The 22462-nt window shown below is 36.3% G+C and overlaps 1 protein-coding gene across 1 annotated transcript; it reads right to left on the bottom strand.

The window, feature by feature from the left end:
• Positions 1–12329: 12329 nt before the first annotated feature.
• Positions 12330–21929, bottom strand: Rergl (RERG like). Its single transcript, XM_028872256.2, has 5 exons — positions 21849–21929; positions 20771–20827; positions 16989–17062; positions 14798–14946; positions 12330–13178 (listed from the first exon to the last, which is right to left on the bottom strand). Exons 1-5 carry the CDS (start codon positions 21898–21900, stop codon positions 12896–12898), a joined length of 615 nt encoding a protein of 204 aa, XP_028728089.1. The 5' UTR covers positions 21901–21929; the 3' UTR covers positions 12330–12895.
• Positions 21930–22462: the final 533 nt, after the last annotated feature.

Raw genomic sequence — 22462 nt, 5'->3', positions numbered from 1 at the left:
GCATAGTGATGGAAATAAAACATTCCAGCCCATCTGGAACTTGAAGTGTCTGGTCACATCATGTCATCAGGACACAGAATTTGAGCAGTGCAATTTACTGTGGCCTCTATTGGCTAACATCTGGCATCAAGGTCCCATTAAAGTTCCCTTCATCTTACAAAATGCCCACACACACACACACACACACACCAACATGTTTTGGGGACATGCCCTGTTTAAATCATAACAGACAGGGTCCTCTATTAGGCACTGCTGACAGGAACAGAGCTACTTCTAGCATAAGTTTTCAGCTGATCTTACGTGGTCTATTCTTGCTCTGGCCCTTGGAGCACCTCAGGATGTGAGACCAAAAAGAGCTTGCTGTGAGGAACCTTGAAAGTCTAGGAAACACTGATACTTGTCTCCATTTCCCTTGTCTACTACAGTGGTCATGGGCCCAAAGGAACATTTTCTGTGAGGTTCTGTCTTAAGTAGGGCACACAACAGATAACATGACCTTACCCTCTAAGAGGCTATTTGGTTATGTGATCCACAAGGATGGTGCAGTCTCTTTCTCACATTTTGTATCAACTCTTCTGCAGGAAAATAGTTTTAAAAATGGTCTGGTGGAAGGAGGAAGTATAGGCTAAGACTTCTTGTTCTGGGAACTTGCTGAAATCCCCAAGTCTTTCTTCTGTGCTGTCTGTCTCTAAATTATAATTTTAGTCAGACTTGTGCCATGGATACTGTAATTTTATCTACCATCTACCAACATGACTTCCTGTGTGGAGGTTCCCTACAGACCACTTGTATATAATATCTAATTCTGAGACTGTTCTTTTCTCTTCCTAATCAATGTTTCCTATTGTATTCATCTATAATAGTGAAAAGCCTCATTTTCCAAGTTGCAGCCAGAATTTCAGCCCTTCCCATGTCTTTGTCATATGACCACACATCATTCTTCTTAATCTAACCATTGCTTCTTTTCTACAGAGAAAAGATCCTTCGCGTTATGGATTTTATTTTCATTTGTTTTGTCTGAGCAGGTATTTTCTGTCAGGTAACAAGTAAGTTGGTGTGTGTGCGTGTGTGTGTGTGTGTGTACAGAAAGAGAAGGAGGATCAGAAGAGAGAATTTGTATGTGTGTAATTTTTTTAAACTCTTAAAAGTAAAAATCAGTAAGATTTGTTGTTGGTTCCACATTTGATAGATATAAGGATGAAGATAAAAATCATGATAGGCTGTTGAATGGTTATCTGTTTGTAGTTTGGCTTCAAATATATGACTCTAAAATCTAAAATAGATACATCACCCAGTGTAGTTCAGATAATTGATTCATAAGTCTGCTACATCAGGCAGGTTTTGATGATATCTTTATAAATAGGCCCCAGCTTTCAAATGCCTGATGCTATCTCCAATACTGACATGAAAGGAATTTAGAGGTTGGAATGTGCTACCAATATATCGTGTATTCTAGACACAGATCAGGAGGCCCATTAACTACTTACAGCATAAAGAGCAATTGTCACTGAAATGTAACAAATTGAACAATAATACAAGGAATGCATTTATAATTATGTTTTAAGTGGGAAATGTGGAATAGTGTTTCAGTTGTTCAGAAATAAAAGTATGAGCCAATTTAAGATACTTAAAACAAAATCAAAATGAAAACACATGAAAGGATTAGAAAGTCTTAGAGCCATGAGGGTAAACTGCTAATTTTGGGTTTTTGTCCAAGGTCTAATGTAGAATTCATACTTTTAAAGATGATCCAATTCAATACCCTTTAATGAAGACAAAGCTATCCCACAATATATAATATATCATAAACTAAAATAAGAATATACCTGTTGTAGGATAATCTTTTTGTACACAGTAAAGATGTGTCTTTACCAAGGCACCTTCTGATTGGTTTAACAAAAAGCTAAATGACCAATGGCTAGTTAGGAGAGGTTAGGTGGAACCTCCAGGAGATAGAAGAACTCAGGAGATGAATCTAGGCATGTGAGAGATGCCAGCGAGACACGAGCAAGTCAGACGTACAAAATGGAAGAGAGGTAAAAAGCCACATGGAAGAACATAGATTAATATAAACAGGTTAATTTAAGTTATAAGAGTTAGTTGGGAACAAGCCTCAGCTAAAGGTCAAGATTCCATCATTAATAATAAGTCCCTATGTCATTATTGGGGAGCTGACAGTCCAAATAAAGTCAATCTTTGACAACTCAATAGCAAAACAACAAAACAAACCACTTTATTAAAAACTAGCAAAGAACTTGAATAAAAACAATTCCAAAGGAAGTTATCTAAAAGGTTGGCAGGTTCATGGAAAGGCGTAGAGCATCACCAATTGTCAAGGAGATGAAAATCAAGAGGTGTCAGTTCACATCTGCTCAGACAATTCCTAAAAACACATTTTGAAAGATAATATCTGACAAAAATATTAAAAAATCAGAATGCTTTACACTAAAGATGGGAATGTGAAATGGCTAAACTCATACAGGATGTTGTATAAAAATTCCTAAATGAAGGACTACCAGAAAAGCTCCAGGAGAAGTCTGTACTCCTTACTCCTAGCAGCTCTGTTCCAGTTATCATGCCACATGGGAAACACATCCATCAACTGAGCAATGAATGAGGAAGATATGGAGCACACAAACAATGAGATATCACTCAACTTCAACAAAGAATGTGATTCTAGTATTTTAGCACCATGGATCAGTTTAGAAGACATCACACAAGGTGAAATGAATCAAACACTTAGGACAAATGTCACATGATTCTGTTTATTGTGAGGAATCTAAAGTAGCCAAGTTTATAGAAGACAGAATATTGGTTGCATTGGGCCACAGAACTGGGGAAATGGAGAGTAGCTGCGTGAACAGAAGGTGCCAGTTACATGTTGTGAATGAATCCTACAAATTTTTTTGCCCCAATTGGGGCTTTGTGCAAAATTTAAAAAAAAATAAAAAATAAAAGGGTATATTTCCTATTAACTGGCTTTTCAGTTTCACGCAAGCTTTTATTTTCTGAACCAATAACTCATTAACAGTCTCTACCACTTACCTCCATTCCTAGTCATTATCAGTTTTCCCTACTGGATATGTTTCTATTTTTTTCTTCAAAGATTTTTTTAATGAATTTTGAATCACCACAAAGAAACATATTTATTTCTATTATTTTTGCAAACATATTTATTTCTGTTATTTTTGCATGTGTTCCAAATTTAGTACCCATCATTTAAATATCATTAGATAATACAGTGTGTGTAGTAATTCTATACATACAAAGATAGTAAATTAGTTAATATTAAATATAATTTTGGGGAGATAAAATATAATCTGCTTTCAACTCTCTCAATTAACCTACACTGCAAAGACAAGACTACATCATGAAATAAATTTGTGCTTATTTACTTCTCTTAGTAAATATGTTTTAGTATGTTTGTGTGCCTATGCTAGGCAGAATAATACAAAATTCAATTAAAATTAAAGTGTTCAATGGCTAGAGGTGGCTCTGAGTTTATGAGTGTGAAGTACTCTTTAAGAGGATAAAATTTTGGTTCCCAGCACTCATGCTGGGTGAGTCACAACCACCTATTCCTCCCACTCAAGGGGATCTGGTGCTCTCTTCTAGCCTTTCTGGCCACCTGTACTCATATGTACATACCCACACACAAAGGTACATAATTAAAAATAATTAAAGTAAATTAAATATATTAAATATATTAAAATATCTCATTTATTTTATAAATTATTGGAAAGAAACAGACAAAAGATCCACAGATAATTAAATTAGATTGGGTGGTGATAAGCAAGATATATAGCAGATAATGATAGATGTTGCTCTTTGAGGAAATGGATTATCTAAGTTTTGTGATGAGATCACTCTACACACAACTTCCTAACTGCTATGCAGAAAAAAAAAAAAAAAAAAACAGGCACACTAGACAATCTCTGTGTGGCAGGTGTAACTTCTACCATTAAAGATGGTTACATACAATCTTTTCTCTTGATATAAAAATTTCCACTTATAATGCTTTCAGGCCTAATATTCTAATTCTCCAATATCTGATATGTGTTGAAAAATATAGTATCTTTGAATACAGTATCTTATATTCACTCACTATTACCTTTACATCATGTCCACCCCCTTCACTAACACTGATAATGAACACTATTCATTGTTCGCAACTCAAATAAAGGGCGTGATGTTTGTATTTATTTATTTATTTATTTATTTTGGTTTTTCGAGACAGGGTTTCTCTGTGTAGCTTTGCGCCTTTCCTGGAACTCACTTGGTAGCCCAGGCTGGCCTTGAACTCACAGAGATCCGCCTGGCTCTGCCTCCCGAGTGCTGGGATTAAAGGCGTGTGCCACCAACGCCCGGCGGTATTTATTATCATTATTTCACAACTTAATTTCTTTTTCTTTTTTCTTCTTAAATCAATCTATTCAAGAATCACCCTTTTTTTCAGTTTTATCATTTTGAAAGATATTTTTCTCAAATCTGCTTGCCCCCTTTCTTCTCTTTCTTTGTTATCCCATTAGTTGTTTGCCTTTTAAACTTTATACCTTTTATGAAAGATAGATTCATTGATGTATTGCCAGTATTTAATTTTAAATATATAAAATCATGTGTTTATGATTTTGTGATTTTATCTACACATATTTTATGCATATGTTTGCACATTTACATTAGTTTTATTCTACAAACATGTTTTTAATTTTTTTAATTTAAACATAATTTTTACTGATTCTTTGGGAATGTCACATTATGTACCCTCAAACACTCATTTCCCAGATCTCATATCCACCCTTCACTCTGATAGTGCCTCTCCCAAGGAAAACTTCTAAAAAGTTTTTAAAATAAAATAAAAAATAATATTAATTTTTAAAAAAAAAAACTGCTTCCCTCCACTCTTCCCTACCTTTCCATCACCTCTTCATTTTTCTTCATGGCCCTGGAAGCTGCTGTGCATTATGTGTTATAGCCTTTTGTCCAAATAGCTTTATTTGCAAAACAATCATTATATACTGAATTGTTGGTCTGATTCAAGGCCCCTAGCTTCTGGTATATCATTCATGCTGGACCCTCACTGAATCTCCTCTTGGATATTCTGCTGTTGCCCTGAATCATGGAGATCCTTTAGCTATGGTTCCCTAGGACCAGTCCCTTCACATGCTCCAGTAGATCATACATGGGTTTCAACATATGGTTCACATGGGACTCTGTAACACAGGCAACAGACATCAACATGGACCCCAACTGAATCATGGGTCCATGGACCCACACATGGCCATCAGCAAGAGCTTAGTCTAGTTGTCACCATGGCCCCAGGGAAGCAGCACAGGCCTCTCAGATTGGAATGAGCTGGCTACTGTAAGGCTATGTATGGTGTTTTAAATTTTAAGAAGTAATTTCTTAACAGAAACTTGTGGTTTATAACAATGAGAAGCCATAGCAACTGTTTTTAATAAGATTCATGGGTCATCTCTGGAAATGTTATCATGAGTCCCCAGGTTGAGAATGGCCAACTTTTTGTTGTTTAGAATGACTGTTTAACTGAGTTAAGGATTCTGACACCAACTCAGACCTACAAAGTTAGCCTTTGATACATTTGAGTAAATAAATATCCCTCATATTTTCTTTGTTTTGTTTTGTTTGTATTTTAATTTTTGGACATTTCTTTATTTACTTGGACTTTTGTGGGCCATGGCACATGTGGAAGACAGAAGACACTTGTGAAAGTTGGTTCTATCCTTCTTCTATGTGTGGTTCCAGGGTTAGAATTTAGGTCACCAGGCTTGGTAGCCAGCGCCTTTTCCCACTGAGCTGTCTGGCCTGTTATAATGAAGATTTGTGTTCTATGTTTCAACATATCAATAACTAAGAAAGATGGATAATTTTGATATATTGATTTGAGCATAATATTTACTTCTAATTTATTTCAATGTTTTCAAATTTCAAACTGGAGGATATATCAGGACATATTGTAGGAGAAAAGAATCTATTTCCTATTCTTTTTATTTATTCTTCTCATAATTATATCCAAACCACAGTTTCTTCTTCTCCACTCCTCCCAACCCTCCGTCTCCTCCTCCCCAGATCCACTTCTCTTTTCCATTCAGAAAAAAAACGTCGGCCTCTCAAGGTTATCAATCAAACACAGCATAACAAGTGACACTAAGGCTAGACACAACCCCTCATTTTGAGTCTGGATGCGGCAACCCAGTAGGAGGAATACAGTCCCAAAAGCAGTCAGCCGCTCCCACTGTGGCAGTCCCACAAGAACCCCAAGCTACTCGACCATACCATGTACGCAGAGGACCTAGCTCAGACCCATGCAGCTCAGTGATTGTCGCTTGAGTCTCTGTGAGTCCCTATGAGCCCTGCTTAGATGATTCTGTGGGCCGTGTTCTTGTGGTGCTCTCGACCCCTCTGGTACCTACAATCCTTCCTCCCCCTCTTCTGTGGGTTTCCTGAGCTCCAAGGGGAGGACCTGATGGAGATTTCTAATTTTGATTCTCTCAGCCCAAGGTTTGACTGTGGGTCTCTGCATCTGCTCCCACCAGCTGCAAAAGGAAGCCTTTATGATGAAGATTGGGGTAGGCACCAATCTATGAGTATAGCAGAATACCATGAGAAAGAATCTATTTTCAATGGAAGAAAAAAATGGGGGGGGGAGAAATAATAGCATTTCTAACACAAGCCAGCACCAAATATAGATTATATAGCTTAATAGAATAAGCTCGTGGAATATAAAAACAATCACTATGTGAGTTGATTCCATATTCTTGCCATTGTGAACAATGCCACAAGGAAAACAGAAGAGCAGGTATCGCTTCAAGTTACCGATTTATTTTCCTTTGGGTCTACACCCGTATTTGTACACACATAGGATCTATGATTCACATTGTGGTATTTTGATTTTTAAGGATCCTCATAGTAATTTTCATATGTCTAAACTAATTAGCATTTTCTTAAATGTGCAGATGGCCCATATTTCTAAATGTAAATAATTTATAACCTTGAGAATAAGCCTATACTCAAAGAGATTTAAAGATGATTTTATATGTTTTAAAGATATTATTTGTCTAGTTATGGAATGCTCCTGGTGAGCCTAAGAACTACACAAAAGTCATGACTGTATTGGCAGGCAATGATAGGACGCTTCACAGCTCTCTGAGTCTTCAGTTCCTTCCTTGGTAGCCTTGACATTTGCACTTCTCTGTCCTAGACTCACTGACAATTCCATGTCACCATGATGACATCTAGCTCATTCATTCTTCCATGAAGGAACGTACGTTTAATATGAACCTTGTGTTTATTAGTAAAATAAATTTTATATCCAAAATGAGGAAAACAAATCTATTTGGTGGCTTATACATTTGAAAATTATGAGGGACTTTTCCTTTTCCTATGAAATAATATCTTGTCCTGATACTGTATATTTCAAATTTATGGCATGACTTTTTCTTTGAGAATTTAAAATACTTTAAATAATTTGGGACCTGCCTGATTCCTCCAGAATTGTAGAGTATGACTGATAACTGCCTTTAGAATCTCTAATAGCTAAATTACAATTATTATGCAAAGCCCTACAATAGACAGTTATATGGATTGTTAAATGACTTTGCCTTTTTTGCAAACTATAATCATTTTCCTTTATTAGCTGAAGGATTTTATAATTTAAGGAAGATGAGAAACCTATAAGTCACGCTTTCAAATAAGGAACAAGGATATTGCAAACATTAAATTCCCCCATAAAAATGTTAAGGCATCATTAAACTAGGTTCAGATTAATACAATTCAGTCAACTCTAGATAGATATCTCCCATAATCAGCTGAAACAAAACCTAGTGATCTAAGATGTAAAATATTTTACTACAGCCAATTTATAAACCTATAAAACATACAGGTATCATTCAACCTCTTTATTAATAGTGCATGCCTTGTATTAAATCAAAACCATTTTAAGGACCCCTCCCCTTTGGTGATGCCTTCCTCAGCTGTTGGCCCTCATTATGTCTTATGTCACTGAGGCTCATCCACAGTGAATGACAGCATCCTTTTTTCACTAGAAGCAGCACAGGCTGTTCCAGGCCTAGTGACAGAGCTGAACATCCTTTGAGATTTATAGGTATATTTTCTACCTACAACTTATAACACTTCATGGGCTAATGCTGATGTATTTGTTTTTCTGTGGATAGAAGCTTTTCTTTCACATTGAAAATTTGAAACTTCTTATTTTTAAAGTTCTTCAAATTGTTTTACTGGTGAACTCTAGTCCAAAAAAAAATGGTACTGGGGCATTTTCAAGTTATGCAATTGACTCTGCTTGGAGGCTTTCTTATTTAACCCATTTTTCTCTTGTAAGAAAGCTAAGCATGCAATGTTGACTGGGTTGCTGAAGATTTTAATGAATTGTCTCTTCTTGTTAGTTTACTACCAGGGGACAAATTCCATGTAATGTCAACTTGTATCCCAAAATCAAGTCTGGAATTAGGAGCAAATCCAATGGGAGTAACTCATCTCTACTCCACCTGGAATCACAGAGATCCCAAATGTTGGCACTTGCTATCAACCAGTTTACTCATAAATCTACTGGGTGTATGGTCACAGATTCCACAGGACATCCCAGCCTGGTGCCACTGGGCAGCCCAGTGCGTGTTGACCAGAAGTTCCCAAAACAGAATCGCAAAAAGACAGAAAATGATGGAGGTCTGTCTCCTCTAACACGGATTTGAATGTTATATTTTTTAATTGCTCCCATGTACTGAGAGTCAAAACACAGACCCATAAACAAAGTCCAATGGGTGGAACAAATAGGAACATTTTAATTGGATAACAAGGAAACACAAAAAGGTAGTTGACAATGTTTTTGAGCTGTCTCATTACCCAAAATGAATCAACATAAGACTTTAAATATCATTCTAAGAAATAACGAACCATTATTTCTTTTATAAAATTATTTTTCAAAAAGTTTCTTTTTTCCTTTTACAGACCAATCCCGTTTCCCCCTGCCTCCCCTTCTCTTTCACCCCCCACCTCTCCCCATCCCACCCCCCATCTACTCCTCAGAGAGGGTAAGGCCTCCCTTGAGAAGTCAACAAAGTCTGGCATACTAAGTTGAGGCAGGACCAGGCCCCTCCCCCTGTGTCAAGGCTGAGCAAGGAATCATACCCTAGGGAATGTGCTCTTAAATTAACCCATTTCTATAAATCTATATCTTGCCACGTGGCTGGTGGCTTACTGGCATCTTTACATGCTGCTTGTCCTGGCGGTGGCTGCAGTGTCTCTCCCTCCTTCTTCCTGTTTCCCCAATTCTCCTCTCTCCTTGCCCACCTACACTTCCTGTCTAGTCACTGGCGATCAGTGTTTTATTTATATAGAACGATATCCACAGCAATTGAGACTGGAGAGATTGATCAGCAGTAAAGAATGGTTTTTGCTATTGCAGAGGAACAGAGTTCAATTCCCAGCACCCATGTTCATTAACCCCGAGCTGCCTGGAATTCACTCTCCCGGGATCCTACTCTCTCTTCCAGCCTCCATAAGTACCTGCATTCACATATACTCATAAACACACACACACACACACACACACACTCGCATGCATACACAATTATATAGTGTTAACATGTAGCTCATGTGTTACAGTCAATATCAAATATATAATATCAATAGTGATATAAAAGATCAACAAAATTCCTAAAAGTAAGTGAACACGAAGTCCATCATTAAATTTTCTAGGATAAATCACACAAAAGAAATTTATTTCCCACTCATGTAGCAGTGGCTTCTTCTAGACAGAAAGCTTTCACTTTTAGTTAGCATACCTACCTACCACAGGACCTGTATGTCATGTCCTACTATACAGATAGAACATGGCATTCACCAGAAGAAAGAAATTGTGCAATTGTCAAGTTTAATACAGCAAGCATTACTGTCTACCTTACAGAATAGGTTAGTATGGAACACATTAATTTCTAGACAGTAGATGTTTGACCAGTAGGTCAGAGATCTGTTAAGAGTTAAGACTGGAAGATAAAAAACAAACAAAAAAAATAAAACATTGTAAAAATGTCTGAGGGAAATGTATTTGGCTAGATCTCTCAGAGATTTTAGCCTCTCACGTGTATACCCATCAGAGTACAATTAACAAAGATAAGTCACTGTCCAGCAACATGAATCCATGTAGAAGAATGAAATTAGATCCATAGCTATCACCTTGCACAAAATCTAAGGCCAAATGGCTCAAAGAACTCAATATGAAACCTGAAACACTGAACTGCTAGAAGACACAGGTAGTACCCCTTCAAGATATCTGTGTAGGAAAGGACTTTATGAACAGGACTCCATTTGCCCAGAAATTAAAGACATCAACCCGGAAATGGAACTTAATAAAACTAAAAATTTTCTGCACAGCTAAAGAATTAAGCCAGCAAAGAAGAGACTCATAGAGTTGGAGAGAATCTTTTCCATAAATACATCTGATAGGGGATTAATATCCAGAATATTAAAACAAATAGTGGAGCAAATAAAAGACACAATTACAAAACAGGCTATGCATTTGAATAGAGAATTCCCAAAATAAATTAAATGCACAAAACATCTTATAAAACATTTATCACTGTAAGAAATTAGAGCAATGAAAATTAAAACTACTTTGAGATTTCATCTCACCCCAGTCAGAATGTCAAGGATCAACACACAAAGAGGAATTTCCATTCACTGTTGGCAGAATTGTAAACTGGTACAGCCAGTCTGGAAATCAATGTTGAGATTTCTCCAAAAGCTAAATTAAATATACCACATAAGCCAGCTGTACCACTCCTTAGCATATGGTTCAAGGAACTTGACTTCCAACTTAACAGATATTTGCTCAGACATGTTCATTGACTCTCTATTCATAACACTTAGGAAATTAAAAAACCTGAATTTCCTTTAACTGATGAATACATAAAGAAAATGTAGCATATATACATGATGGAATAGTATGCAACTATAAAGAAAATGAGACTGTGAAATTTATAGGTAAATATATTGAAATAGAAAAGTTCTAGTAAATGATGTAAGGTCAGATTTTTAAGAAACAGTAATATCTCAAGGTATCCTTCCTAATATGTTAAATTGTGGCTTATGCTGAGTGAGCTAATGTCTATAGATTCTCTTCTTTTGGTCACCTTGTTCCATTCTAGCTTACCATCCTCTACTCAAAAACTTCTTCTGTCATGGTCCCCAAGCTCCTGTTCTCACACAGTAACCAAGTATGAGTACATCATTGCCTATAGTTTGAGTTTTATTTCTCTGAGAACCAATCATAATGATCAACATTTTGTCAGATGCTAGACAAATAGCTTCAGAGTGGTAGAAAAGTATAATAATGAGAGTCTACTATAGTTTAGAAGGTCTACCATTGTCTTAGAAGAAAATGTTAACCCATGAGATTTGATAAAGTTTGCATCTTATACAAAAAAAATCAGCCTTCACAGTAGCAAGGCCTTCAAAGTTGTAAATTTATCAATTGTACTGGTTAGTTATTGTCAAGATGGCACAATCTGGGAAGAGAACATCTCTATCACAGAATCGCCTACCACATTGGCCTGATTGCTAATTGGTGTAGGAGGGCCCAAACCACTGTCAAAAGCACAATGAGATGAGCACAAGTGCAATCAGATGAGCCTGGATATATCATGAAGGTGGTTAAGTAAGCCACAGGGAGCGAGCCAGTGAGCAGCATTCATCTGTGGATTCTGCTTCAAGCTCCTGCTCTGGCTTCTTTCCATGAGAGAATAAAAACTATAAATAAATAAATAAATAAATAAATAAACGCATTCTTCCTGAAGTTGCTTATGGTCACAGTTTTTATTAAAACAATAAAAAACAAACTGGATAACCTTTATTCCCCCAAATAAATTAAACTAGAAAACACTTTGTTTCTAAAGTATCTTAATGCTATCCATGAATTCTTTGTGAGCAATGTCTTCTGTGACTGCAGAGGCAGATCTTCACTGTATACCTGTCAGGTTTGGGGTCACCTAGGAGACACACAATTGTTCAAGTCTGTGAGGCTGGTTCCCAGGAGGCCTCACTGAGAAGGGAAGACCTGCCCTGGATGCTTGGTTTCCCAGGACCATTAAAAAGAAAATTAAGGAGAAAGTCAGGTGAGCATGAGCATTTATCTCTCTCAGCTGCTTGATTGGTCGTGCAGTGTGACTAGGTGCTTCACACTCCTGCCATCAGGACTCCGCTGGATGATGAACTGTATCCCTTCAAACTGAAAGCCAGCAAAAAAAAAAAAAAAAAAAAAAAAAAAAAAAAAAAAAAAAAACACCTTTCCTGCATTACCTTCAATTTGCTATATTTTTTTATATTTTACATCTATAAGATAGTAATTCATACAACTTTTTCATTATTGCATCAACTGTAAAATATTTATTCGTGGACAGGTAATTTAACATATCCAACAATAAAACATGTTTTTAAGCAAAAATCTGTTAAACATCATGAAGTCACTTTATAATTGATAACTTATGCCCTACAATGCATTAGCTGTATGAATATCTGTATGTTTTACTCAAAACAATGACAGAATATAAAAGTGAACCACACATTAAAACAGTACTTTAATAGAACAACATGTGCAGAGATTACTCAGCAAGGCATGAAGGACAGCTCTCCAATGATACACCCAAGTGTGTATTCGCTTGTACAAGAAGTGAAAGTTTATGTGAAAAACAATGTGAACCAGATATAACCAAAAAGATAAGTTACATATTTTAAAATTCAACCATAACTCATTTTCATTTATTCATATATCCCCAAAAAATCTTTGAGTTGTATAAATCATAAGTTTTTCATCTAAGTGTTTGAAACTCTGATAGACCAAGTCCCCTAGATTACATGTCTACTAAACAGATTTCCTTCTCTTTCCAAATACATTATTGATCAATTTGGCCATTGATTTAGACCCACTGGGTCTCCTCTTCTCCTTGTGTTTGAAGATCATCAGAATGTCCTTGATGAGTCTGAGAAACATCACCTCCACCTCCAGGTACTGCTCTGCTGCCGACAGCTCACAGAATTGGCAGCGGAAATCTATCGCTAGCTTTTGCCCTTCATCCCAGCCTACCTCTCGCATGTGGCAGAGGTCTTGCTTGTTGCCAACTAAAACCACAGCTGGTTCCACCATCCTGAAACACAATGAGTAACTTTTTCAAGATGGTTTCAGTGACTCTAAGAAGTAATGTAAATATATACATTTACATACATATATAAATATATATATATATGTAAGAGTTGAAAGTAAATCCTAGTAGATATTATTTCCTTGGCCATGGCCATGTATGTGTTTAGAGACACATATCCCTACTTCTATAGAATCATTTTCTACAGAATGGAATAAATCACACAAACAAGGCTCTCAAAGTTTAGAGTTTGGCATAGCTTGCAAGTTTTCTTTCTTTCAGGATAGGTATAGTAACCAGGGATGGCTGTAATCTTTCCCATTTTGTCTTTTTATGTGCTAAGCAAAATAGGTAAATAGTCCCCACCACAGAACCATAAGATTCTACCTGATCCAAAGTCCAGAAACATAAAGACATATGACATAGACTGGAAAATTGAAGCCACAAGCCAGCATAAGTCCATCATACCTTAAACTTTTTCTACTGGGTACATTGTCACATCTATGTGAAAGTAACTAATTCAGTTGTCATTTGCAGATGCTATGTTAAATCCAGGTAGTGATTTACAGTGATGATTGGCAGCTTGAAGCCCTACTCAATTATACCATCATCATAGACTTAATGGGCAACACTGATACGAACTCCTGTAACTCCTCACATTGGCATTTGAATAAAAATGAACACTTTAAATGAGAAATGCTGAAATTACAAAAATAAAGGAAATTAAACTGAGAACTTCAAACACCAAAGTGTTTCACTAATAGAGCAAAAGCTCTCTAAATACAGTCACCTTCCTTCACTGTTCTGTGTGCCAAGACAGAAGTGGGTAGACTTTCCCGCTTTGACCAGAAATATCACCCCCTTTGAGGCTTCAGTAACTGTCATGCCCACAAAGCGGAGCTGAGAGAGGACCCCGGAAGACCAGAGATCTGGATGGGGGAGCTCTCTTGGTTCCTGGACACTGGACGCTGGAGGTAGACCAAGCAGAGTTCTCCAGAGAACACCACCGAACTGAACTACACCTTTTCCAGATCCTGTAACCTATCCCTTCACTTTTAAGTTGCCCCACAAAATAAACCTCCCTTTTAACTAAGTGGAGTTGCATTAATATTATAACCATGTTTTTATCTCAGGAGGTAGAGTGGAGAAAAATGTATCTCTACCCTTGCCATGTGTAGATGGTTGACTATTCAATCTGTTTTTGCTATGACATTCTGAGCAACCAGTAATGAGGAATTGGATTTCACAAGATACCAAACAAAATAAATCTGGATTTATTTAGAATCCTTAACATTTTCGTGAGAATGAAAAGGAAAGGTAGATGCGTGAAGTACCCACTGTACAGAGAACCATTATTTTGCTAGTGAGTGTCATGTTAACAATAGAAGCTGTCTTGTAAAACGGCCATTTACTCGGGGCAAGTAACTGTTTATGTCAGCCAGGATATAAAGCATTCTCATCTGATTCCTTTTACTACGTGTGTAACTCCTGTGGAATGGGAAGGTGAATTGTTCAGGGCTGTTAAATTTTGTAATTGGAAGTCTGTATTAAATTCTTCCTAATGATGCTCAGGGCACGATGATGATTTACTAAAATGGAAAGGAGATGGGAATGAAATGCCTTACCTTTTACAATGAGTCGTCGGTGGCTCCCGAATTCTGTAGATAAGGGCTTTTGCAAATGCAAAGGAAGGCCTGTCACTGATGTCATACACAATCACAAACCCATCTGCCCAGTGCAGCTCACTTGTGAGGGAGCATTTTGCTTTCTGTGGCTGAAAATGAACCAAGCACATTCAAGTGTAGTTATCTCCCAGCAGCGTACGATGCTTCAGTTAATTATTTGTTATCCATTTCACCTGGGCAGACTTTAATAAGGCCAAAGAACAATAATTTCTAAGGTCTGCTTTCACTGTTCTTCTGTTTCTTTCTTATCATTGTCTTAAACTAAAAAATAACGTATAATAGTTATTTTAATCTCACTTTACAACTTTCTTTAAAAAACATTTACTTTTTTCTAAAAACTTGATATGCCTTTTAAATTAATACTCACACATTTGTCTGGAAAAAATATGACATCTCTGTTAAGTAATGGACTATCTACTTTTACTGTGGTGTGCCCGTGTATAATTGGATGTGTGCACGCATGTTCATGTGTGAGTATTATCACATCCTTAGCATGGAAAACATGTAGAGGTCGGACAACAACCCCAGTGTTTGCTCTTCCTTCCTCCTTGTTGGAGACAGAGCTTTTGTTATGGACAACAGGCTGCTCTGCACACAAACTTCCTGTCTCCTTCCATCATAACATAGGACTGCTGGACTTATACAAGTCTGTTACAGTGCCTAGCTCTACTTAGATTCTAGAAAGCCAAATTCATGTCCTAAGGATGGCAGGGGAGTACGTTATCCACTGAAACATTCCCCCCAACCTAAAATATCTGTTCATTGGCAATAGTAGATTCAAACCCATGAAAGAGAAAAATTTATAAAGTTTATCTAAAAGTGTTCATAGGATAATTTAGGAGAAAATACCTAAAACAAAGCAATAACTTGTTTGAAATCTTAGAAAACTGACCATTTCTTCTCATTTTTATGATGAGAAGGTATTTTGAGAGATTATAATGGGAAGATTATTTTGATATTTTAGTGTATTGACTAGCTAAAGAAATTTATATTCAAAATTTGTCTTACCCATGCTCTACTGAAAACTGGTTACAAATGTAGAAAATTTAATGAAAATATAAACTGAACTGACAAGCTATTCTGCCTTAATTTCTGACAGCAACACTGTGAGCTCACAGAAATACATATGACCGCAGCTATTTTAAAGACTGAATGGGCTGGAGAGAAGGCTCAACAGATAGGAGCACTTACTGCTCATTCAGAGGGTTCAAGTTCAGTTTCTAACACCACATGGACTCTCACATCCATCTGTAATTCCAGTTCCAGGTTATGTACGTGTTGTTGTTTGGTTTTGCTCTTTTTGGGGGGCCGACACCCGGCTCTCAAATAAATCACACACAGAAGCTTATTCTTAATTATGAATGCTCAACCTTAGCTTGGTTTATTTCTAGCCAGCTTTCCTTAACTTAAAATATCTCATTTATCTTTTGCCTCTGGGCTTTTCCTATTCTCTGACTTCTGTAAATCTTACACTTACTCCATGGCTTGATGTGTAGCTGGGTGGCTGGCCCCTGATGTCCTCTTCTTTCTCTGGCTCCTTCTTTTCTCTCTTTTCTCTCTCTTATTCCTCCTTTTTCTATATATTCTCTCTGCCTGCCAGCCCCACCTATCCTTTCTCCAGCCTTGCTATTGACCAGTTCTTTATTAGAACATCAGGTGTTTTACACAGACACAGTAACACAGCTTCACAGAGTTAAACAAATGCAACATGAACAAAAGTAACACACCTTAAAATAATATTCTACAACGTATATGTCTTCTTGTTTTTCTGGGCACTTCATGCCCATGGTACACATACAGATAAATCACCCACAAGCAAAACACTCATACATAAAACAAAATCTAAGAGATTTTTGTTAAGACTATTTCAGGGTTCACTTTTACTCTTCATTAAAGATATTTTTCCATGCTAACTTTTAATCCAAATTTATAAAATATCCTGATAATACAGTTTACACTAAAAGAAACGCCAACATTTTAACAATTAAAATTGAGAAGGAATTTTATTTTAGTGTTGGCATTATTTTATATATTTGTACCCACTCATGTTTATTTATTTAAATTAATTATTAATTAAATTAAATTATGCTTGAAAATAAAATAAAACCAAGGAGTGTTCTGTTTGACTTACTTGAGAACATGGGTCATATATTTCCAGATTCAGTGGTTTCCCTTCCAAACACAACTGCTTATTATAGACAGATTCTGAAAAAAATACATGTACTCATTGTCAGTATGGGAAAACTTCAGAATAAACACTCATTTGTAACTAATCTTGGTCTGCCAAATCCAACATTCAGATTTTCAGGCTATTTTTACTGAAGACTTATTAGTGTGTGTGTGTGTGTGTGTGTGTGTGTGTGTGAGAGAGAGAGAGAGAGAGAGAGAGAGAGAGAGAGAGAAAGAAAGAGAGAGAGAGAGAGAGAGAGAGCTGTGTGGAAGTCAGAAGGGAAATTCTTTCTATAGTGTGTATTTAGGGTAGAAACTCAGGTCTTCAGGCTTGGCATAAAGCACCTTACACAGGAGCCATCTCACTTTCTAGTAGTACTATTACCAACATCTTATAAACATGTGAAAATGGTTCTAAGTTCAATATATTTATACTCACTTTTGATCTTATATGCCTCATTTGTTGCACTGCTGTATTCAATCACTGACAAAATCTCAAATATTTCCTTCATATGGTATTCATGCAACATACTCTATTTCTGTTTTAATTTTCTTTATGTATAATCATATTCTATTAGTTTTTTAACTCACACTTTATCATTTCCCCATACTCTACATTTGGATCCAGTTTATATTCACTCTCTTGCACCACTTCACAGGTATCAGAGTCATATGTTTTATGTACTGATGGTTTTTTATCAGCTGAACATGTGTTTGTAACATAGACCTCTTCCACAAACTCAGGGTAACTATTTATTTTGGGGCATATTCCCTTAAGTATCTGACAGACATGTTAACCTGATTATGTGAAAATCTGAACTTTTGTACTCCCTGCAAAAATCTACCTTGTAGATTTCAATCTGCTCAATGGTATATATTATATTCAGATGTAAAACATGAAGATCCCATATGACTTGATTTCTCTTCTGACCATATAATTCACAAAAATTATTTTATTCTACATTCAAAATACAATTTAATTAGTCTACATGCCAGTAACTCTATTACTAACACACTTTCCCAGACACTATTCTTTCTGCCTGGATGTTAATAAAACCTCATAATTCATTGACTTATACCAACCCACTTTCCATGTGTAGAATAATCAGAAGGCACAGGCAAATGTGAGCCATGTATTTATATCAGATACTTATTGAAGCAAATTAGTCAACCAATCCTTGTTCCTCTTGGATTAAGAAACCTTTAACATACCTGAGAATGCCCCTCTCTTTTAGCCCTTGTCACTTCTACAATCTCAGTAGAATTCCCGAGCTATTATTATCCCTCTCATTCTGTCCGCTGTCTACTAACTTGAGTATTATTCCACTTTCTCAGTAACTTCCCATATCCAAACTTTGAAATATATTCTTTCTTCTATCTGGAATAGAATTCCTCAGAGATCTTCTTCAGTCAATCTCTGTTGAATTGACACCTTCTGAGGAAGATTTACCCTCTCTTGCCATTTGTTTTTACTTTTGTTTCAAGACAATGTCCCTCTACATATTCTAGGCTCACCTGGGGATTGAATAAGCCCCAGTGGCTCTGAACCGCAAGTGTTGGGGGCTGCAAACTTCCACTTCCACATTTGACTCTTAAAATCAGTACATATCATATTAATGCTTTTCTCTGGTTTGTTATATTTATTTTTTATAGCATTTATCATCAAATGGCATACTTTTTGGCTTGGATTGACAAACCTATCTTTCACATTACACATTCTATGAGAAATTAGATATTTATCCTTTAATGCTCTGACATACCCTATTGATGTAGAAAAACGTATGGACTGTAGCAGCTATTCAATGAACATTCTTTGAAAGGATGAATTATTTCTGTAACTGTTCCTCCAGCTCTATTTCTCCACAAATTAACACACTAACACAAAAACATGACAAGTTCTGAAAATTAGTCTGTAACCCATAATAAGAAGTAAAAGAAGGGGCTTGAGAGATGGCCCAATGGCTTGTGCTTGCTGCTCTTGCAGAAGACCTAGGTTCAGTTCTTGGCATCCACAGATGGAAAGTTTCTGTAACTCTGTTCTTAGGAATCTGATGCCCTCTTCTGACCTCCAGGAGTACCTGCATGCTCATGCCCCACGTGTACTCGGGAACATATATATTCACATAAAATAAAATCAATAAATTTCTATTTTACAAAAGAAGCAGACATTTGAAGAACAAATGTTTCCTCAGAGGATGAAGACTGACTTTTAAAATCCTTCCTGGTATAACATTTGTCATAGTTTCATCAAACGTCAGATTTTGTTTACAGATGTGTTTTTATTTTTGTTTTGTTTTGTTTTCTAAACTTCCCACATTTACTATTCGCCCTGAATATAAACTCTCCCAGATAGTTTAAAGCGCTTTCTTTCAAATCTCACAGCATTGGCAAGGGCTGTCATCTCTAACTGTTTTAGAGTGTTTTAATTTCCCCTTCTATCCTTCCTTGACAAGATGGAGTTGCTTTGCTAGCCTGTTTCCATAGAATATGTGACCTTTGGGTCACATGCTTATATTTTCAGAATGTCTTCAGGTCTTATATTCTGCATGGAGATGTCACCGCTAGGAATGTGTAAACATCTCATTTGTTTCTATAACTGCATTGTGGAAAGGATTAAGGTGAAGGTTTCCTTGTTGTCTGCCTCCTTTAGAGACTGCATTATCTTGTTTATGTTTAGTCTCTTTTCTGTTCGGGGAAAACTTTGACAACCAGGCATCTTGGCTTGTATCTTATGTTGACCCCTGTGCCTGAGATTTTTACTCCTCGAAATGAAACACTAGAAATTTCTGGTTTTCTCTAGTTTTCTTTCTGTAGGCAGTTTTCAAACACTTGTCTTAAAATGTTCACAATGTCAAATGAGTGAAAATACTATGCTGTATACACAGAGAAACCCACATGACACAAATCTTTAAAATCATTTTCAGCAATATGCTGATAATGCCCTCTCATGAACAAATGTTTTCTTTGATTTTCATAGAAAAATTCTCTGACCCTAAATAAGCAATATTGAACAAAAATGACTCCCTTATGTTTCGTAGAGTTTTGCTATTGTTGATTTAAGAAATGAAAAAAAATCCTCCAGTCTTTGATCAGATAAGATATAAATTCCATTATTTTGATCAATCTCTTAACGAAAGTTATACTTAAAGGTATAACAAAATCCTCACTTTGATGCTGTGGTGTCTCCTATATTCTAAGATAAAAAAAATAAAGCAAAACTGCATTAGACTTAGTAAAATGACCTTAGGATTATACTAAAGTGGCTTGGCATCTTTTGCAGAATTTCTCTAACATTTATGAAAACAGCCTGGATAATAATATGGCATTTAATTAATGCACGGTTCTTCTATTTTTACAAGCTTCATTTTATAGTTGTTTGTGCTGTGCATACTAATGTGTCTTTATCTTTAACAGATGTTAATTATCAAAACCTTTTTGCACTTTGCAAGAAATGCATGCCCGTACTTTGCAGCATTTGAGAAAGATAACCAAAACTCACCATTTTCTAGTTTAGACTTTAGAAACCCTTGACTTTCTAATTCATCATCATATTGGGTAATTTTGATGACAAAAACATTCCATTCAAATACCTACTTTGGAATTTAAAACTATAATCTTCAAATTAGAACATTTTAATGAATGTAAAAACAGCAGGTTCTGCCAAAATGCCTCTCTGTCCTTAATTAGGTTTAAAGTGTGATGCTGAAATGTTAAGATGAGTAGAAGGGAGTAGCAGCAACTTACCAAAATTAGAAGCATATTCTCCAATGAACCTCTTGGTAAGAAACCTTACAGTAAGTGCTGTTAAAGGAATAGACAGGATTTAGGTTTGTTTTATTTTAGAACACTGATAATTCAGTTAGGTACATCATCTTGATTTTTTACACAATAATTAGCAAGCCTTAGAAAAGAGCTTAAGACTTTACCGAATTCTGGCCTGAAAGCTGTGAAAAACCATAATTCTGTAGATAGAAGTATGTGATCTCACATGCTACACATGTAAATTGTTATAAAATTCATTAACAAATGCAAACATGTACAATGCCTTACTTTCTAGAGTACAAATATAAACCTCATTATATCTGAAACCCAAAGATCTTACATTTATTTTCCCTGTTAATTAAATCTTGTTCTAAAGTTCTGGGTGTAGAAAGGGTAGAGGCAGTGTCCAGCATGTGAGATTGGTGAGGAATGCGGAGAGTTAGTGCCCAGGAAGCAGCAGAAGACTCCAGTAGCTCATTGTCTTACTAAACCTCCCACATCTGCTAGTTATTCAGCTCTTGCTGTTAGGCTCTTGTTCATTGGTGACCATCTTATTACCAGAACAGAACAGAATAGTAACTTCCACAATTAGGGCCTTTTTGTGCTAGGTTCTAGGATGCCCACAAGCAGTGTCTCTAGGAAGTCATGACCCTTTAGTAATAAGGCCAATCAAAAGCACACTCCATTCTCCATTGTTCAGCTCTGTGCACTGTACCCTGACAACAGAAGAATACTTTCAAAACAATTAACCACTGATGGGTTTGCAGGCAAGAGAACTGGGGTAAGAAACAAATGGGAAAGTGATGAAATGGTTCCTTGTTGGTCTTCACAATTTTAAACACCAGTAGAAAAAGATTACAAACTCATATTTCAAGCAATCACATTGCCTCACCTCCCTAAACAGCTAATAATTAAACAATGACTCGCCTGAAAGGTTGAAAACTCACACAAAAAATTAATGCCAATTATTTCAGAGTGAGTTTATTATTACATGTTGTGGCTATTATTTAACAGCCCAGTACATCTCTATAATCATGCTGGACAAGACAGCAAAACTCACCTGATTTCCCTGTACCTTTGCCACCCAAGACAGCAAGCTTCACATCATTCATCTTGAGTAACTGGTTCAGTTTTGGAACCCTGCTGACTAGAGCTAAGCATATGTTGTTGAATTTTTTTGAATTTCCCTTTTATGGATGTCCTTCTTTTCCAAGGACAACTTCACCATATATTTCTACCATCTAATAATAACTTGAAAAATGTTTGCCTTTGGTACATTTCAACTGATAGTCTCAAATATTGGACTAATATTTAGACACTGAGATTTATGAAACCAACAGTAATGTATTTTTAACAGAAGCCTCGTTCATAATCCTCTAGAGAATCAAAAAATGTCCTATTTTTATTTAGAAAAATTCTAGAAGATATGTAAATAGTCATATAAATTTATTCTGATGGGGTCATTTTTACTTTTTATTTATTTATTTAAGAGGATTTCATATATGTATCCATGATGTTTTGGTCAAAGTCTCCCCAAGTCCTTCCCCTCCAAATCTTCCCAGATTACCCCCTCCAGATCTCCTTTCTTGCTCCACATACTTTAAAAAAAAAAAATGGGTTCGACAGGCAGTGGTGGTGCATGTCTTTAATCCCAGCACTCGGGAGGCAGAGCCA

The sequence above is a fragment of the Peromyscus leucopus genome, chromosome 3 (genome assembly GCF_004664715.2).
Source record: "Peromyscus leucopus breed LL Stock chromosome 3, UCI_PerLeu_2.1, whole genome shotgun sequence".
Lineage (NCBI taxonomy): Eukaryota > Metazoa > Chordata > Mammalia > Rodentia > Cricetidae > Peromyscus > Peromyscus leucopus.
The sequence above is the reverse complement of the archived record's forward strand: the minus strand, read 5'-3'. Positions and strand labels throughout refer to the sequence as shown.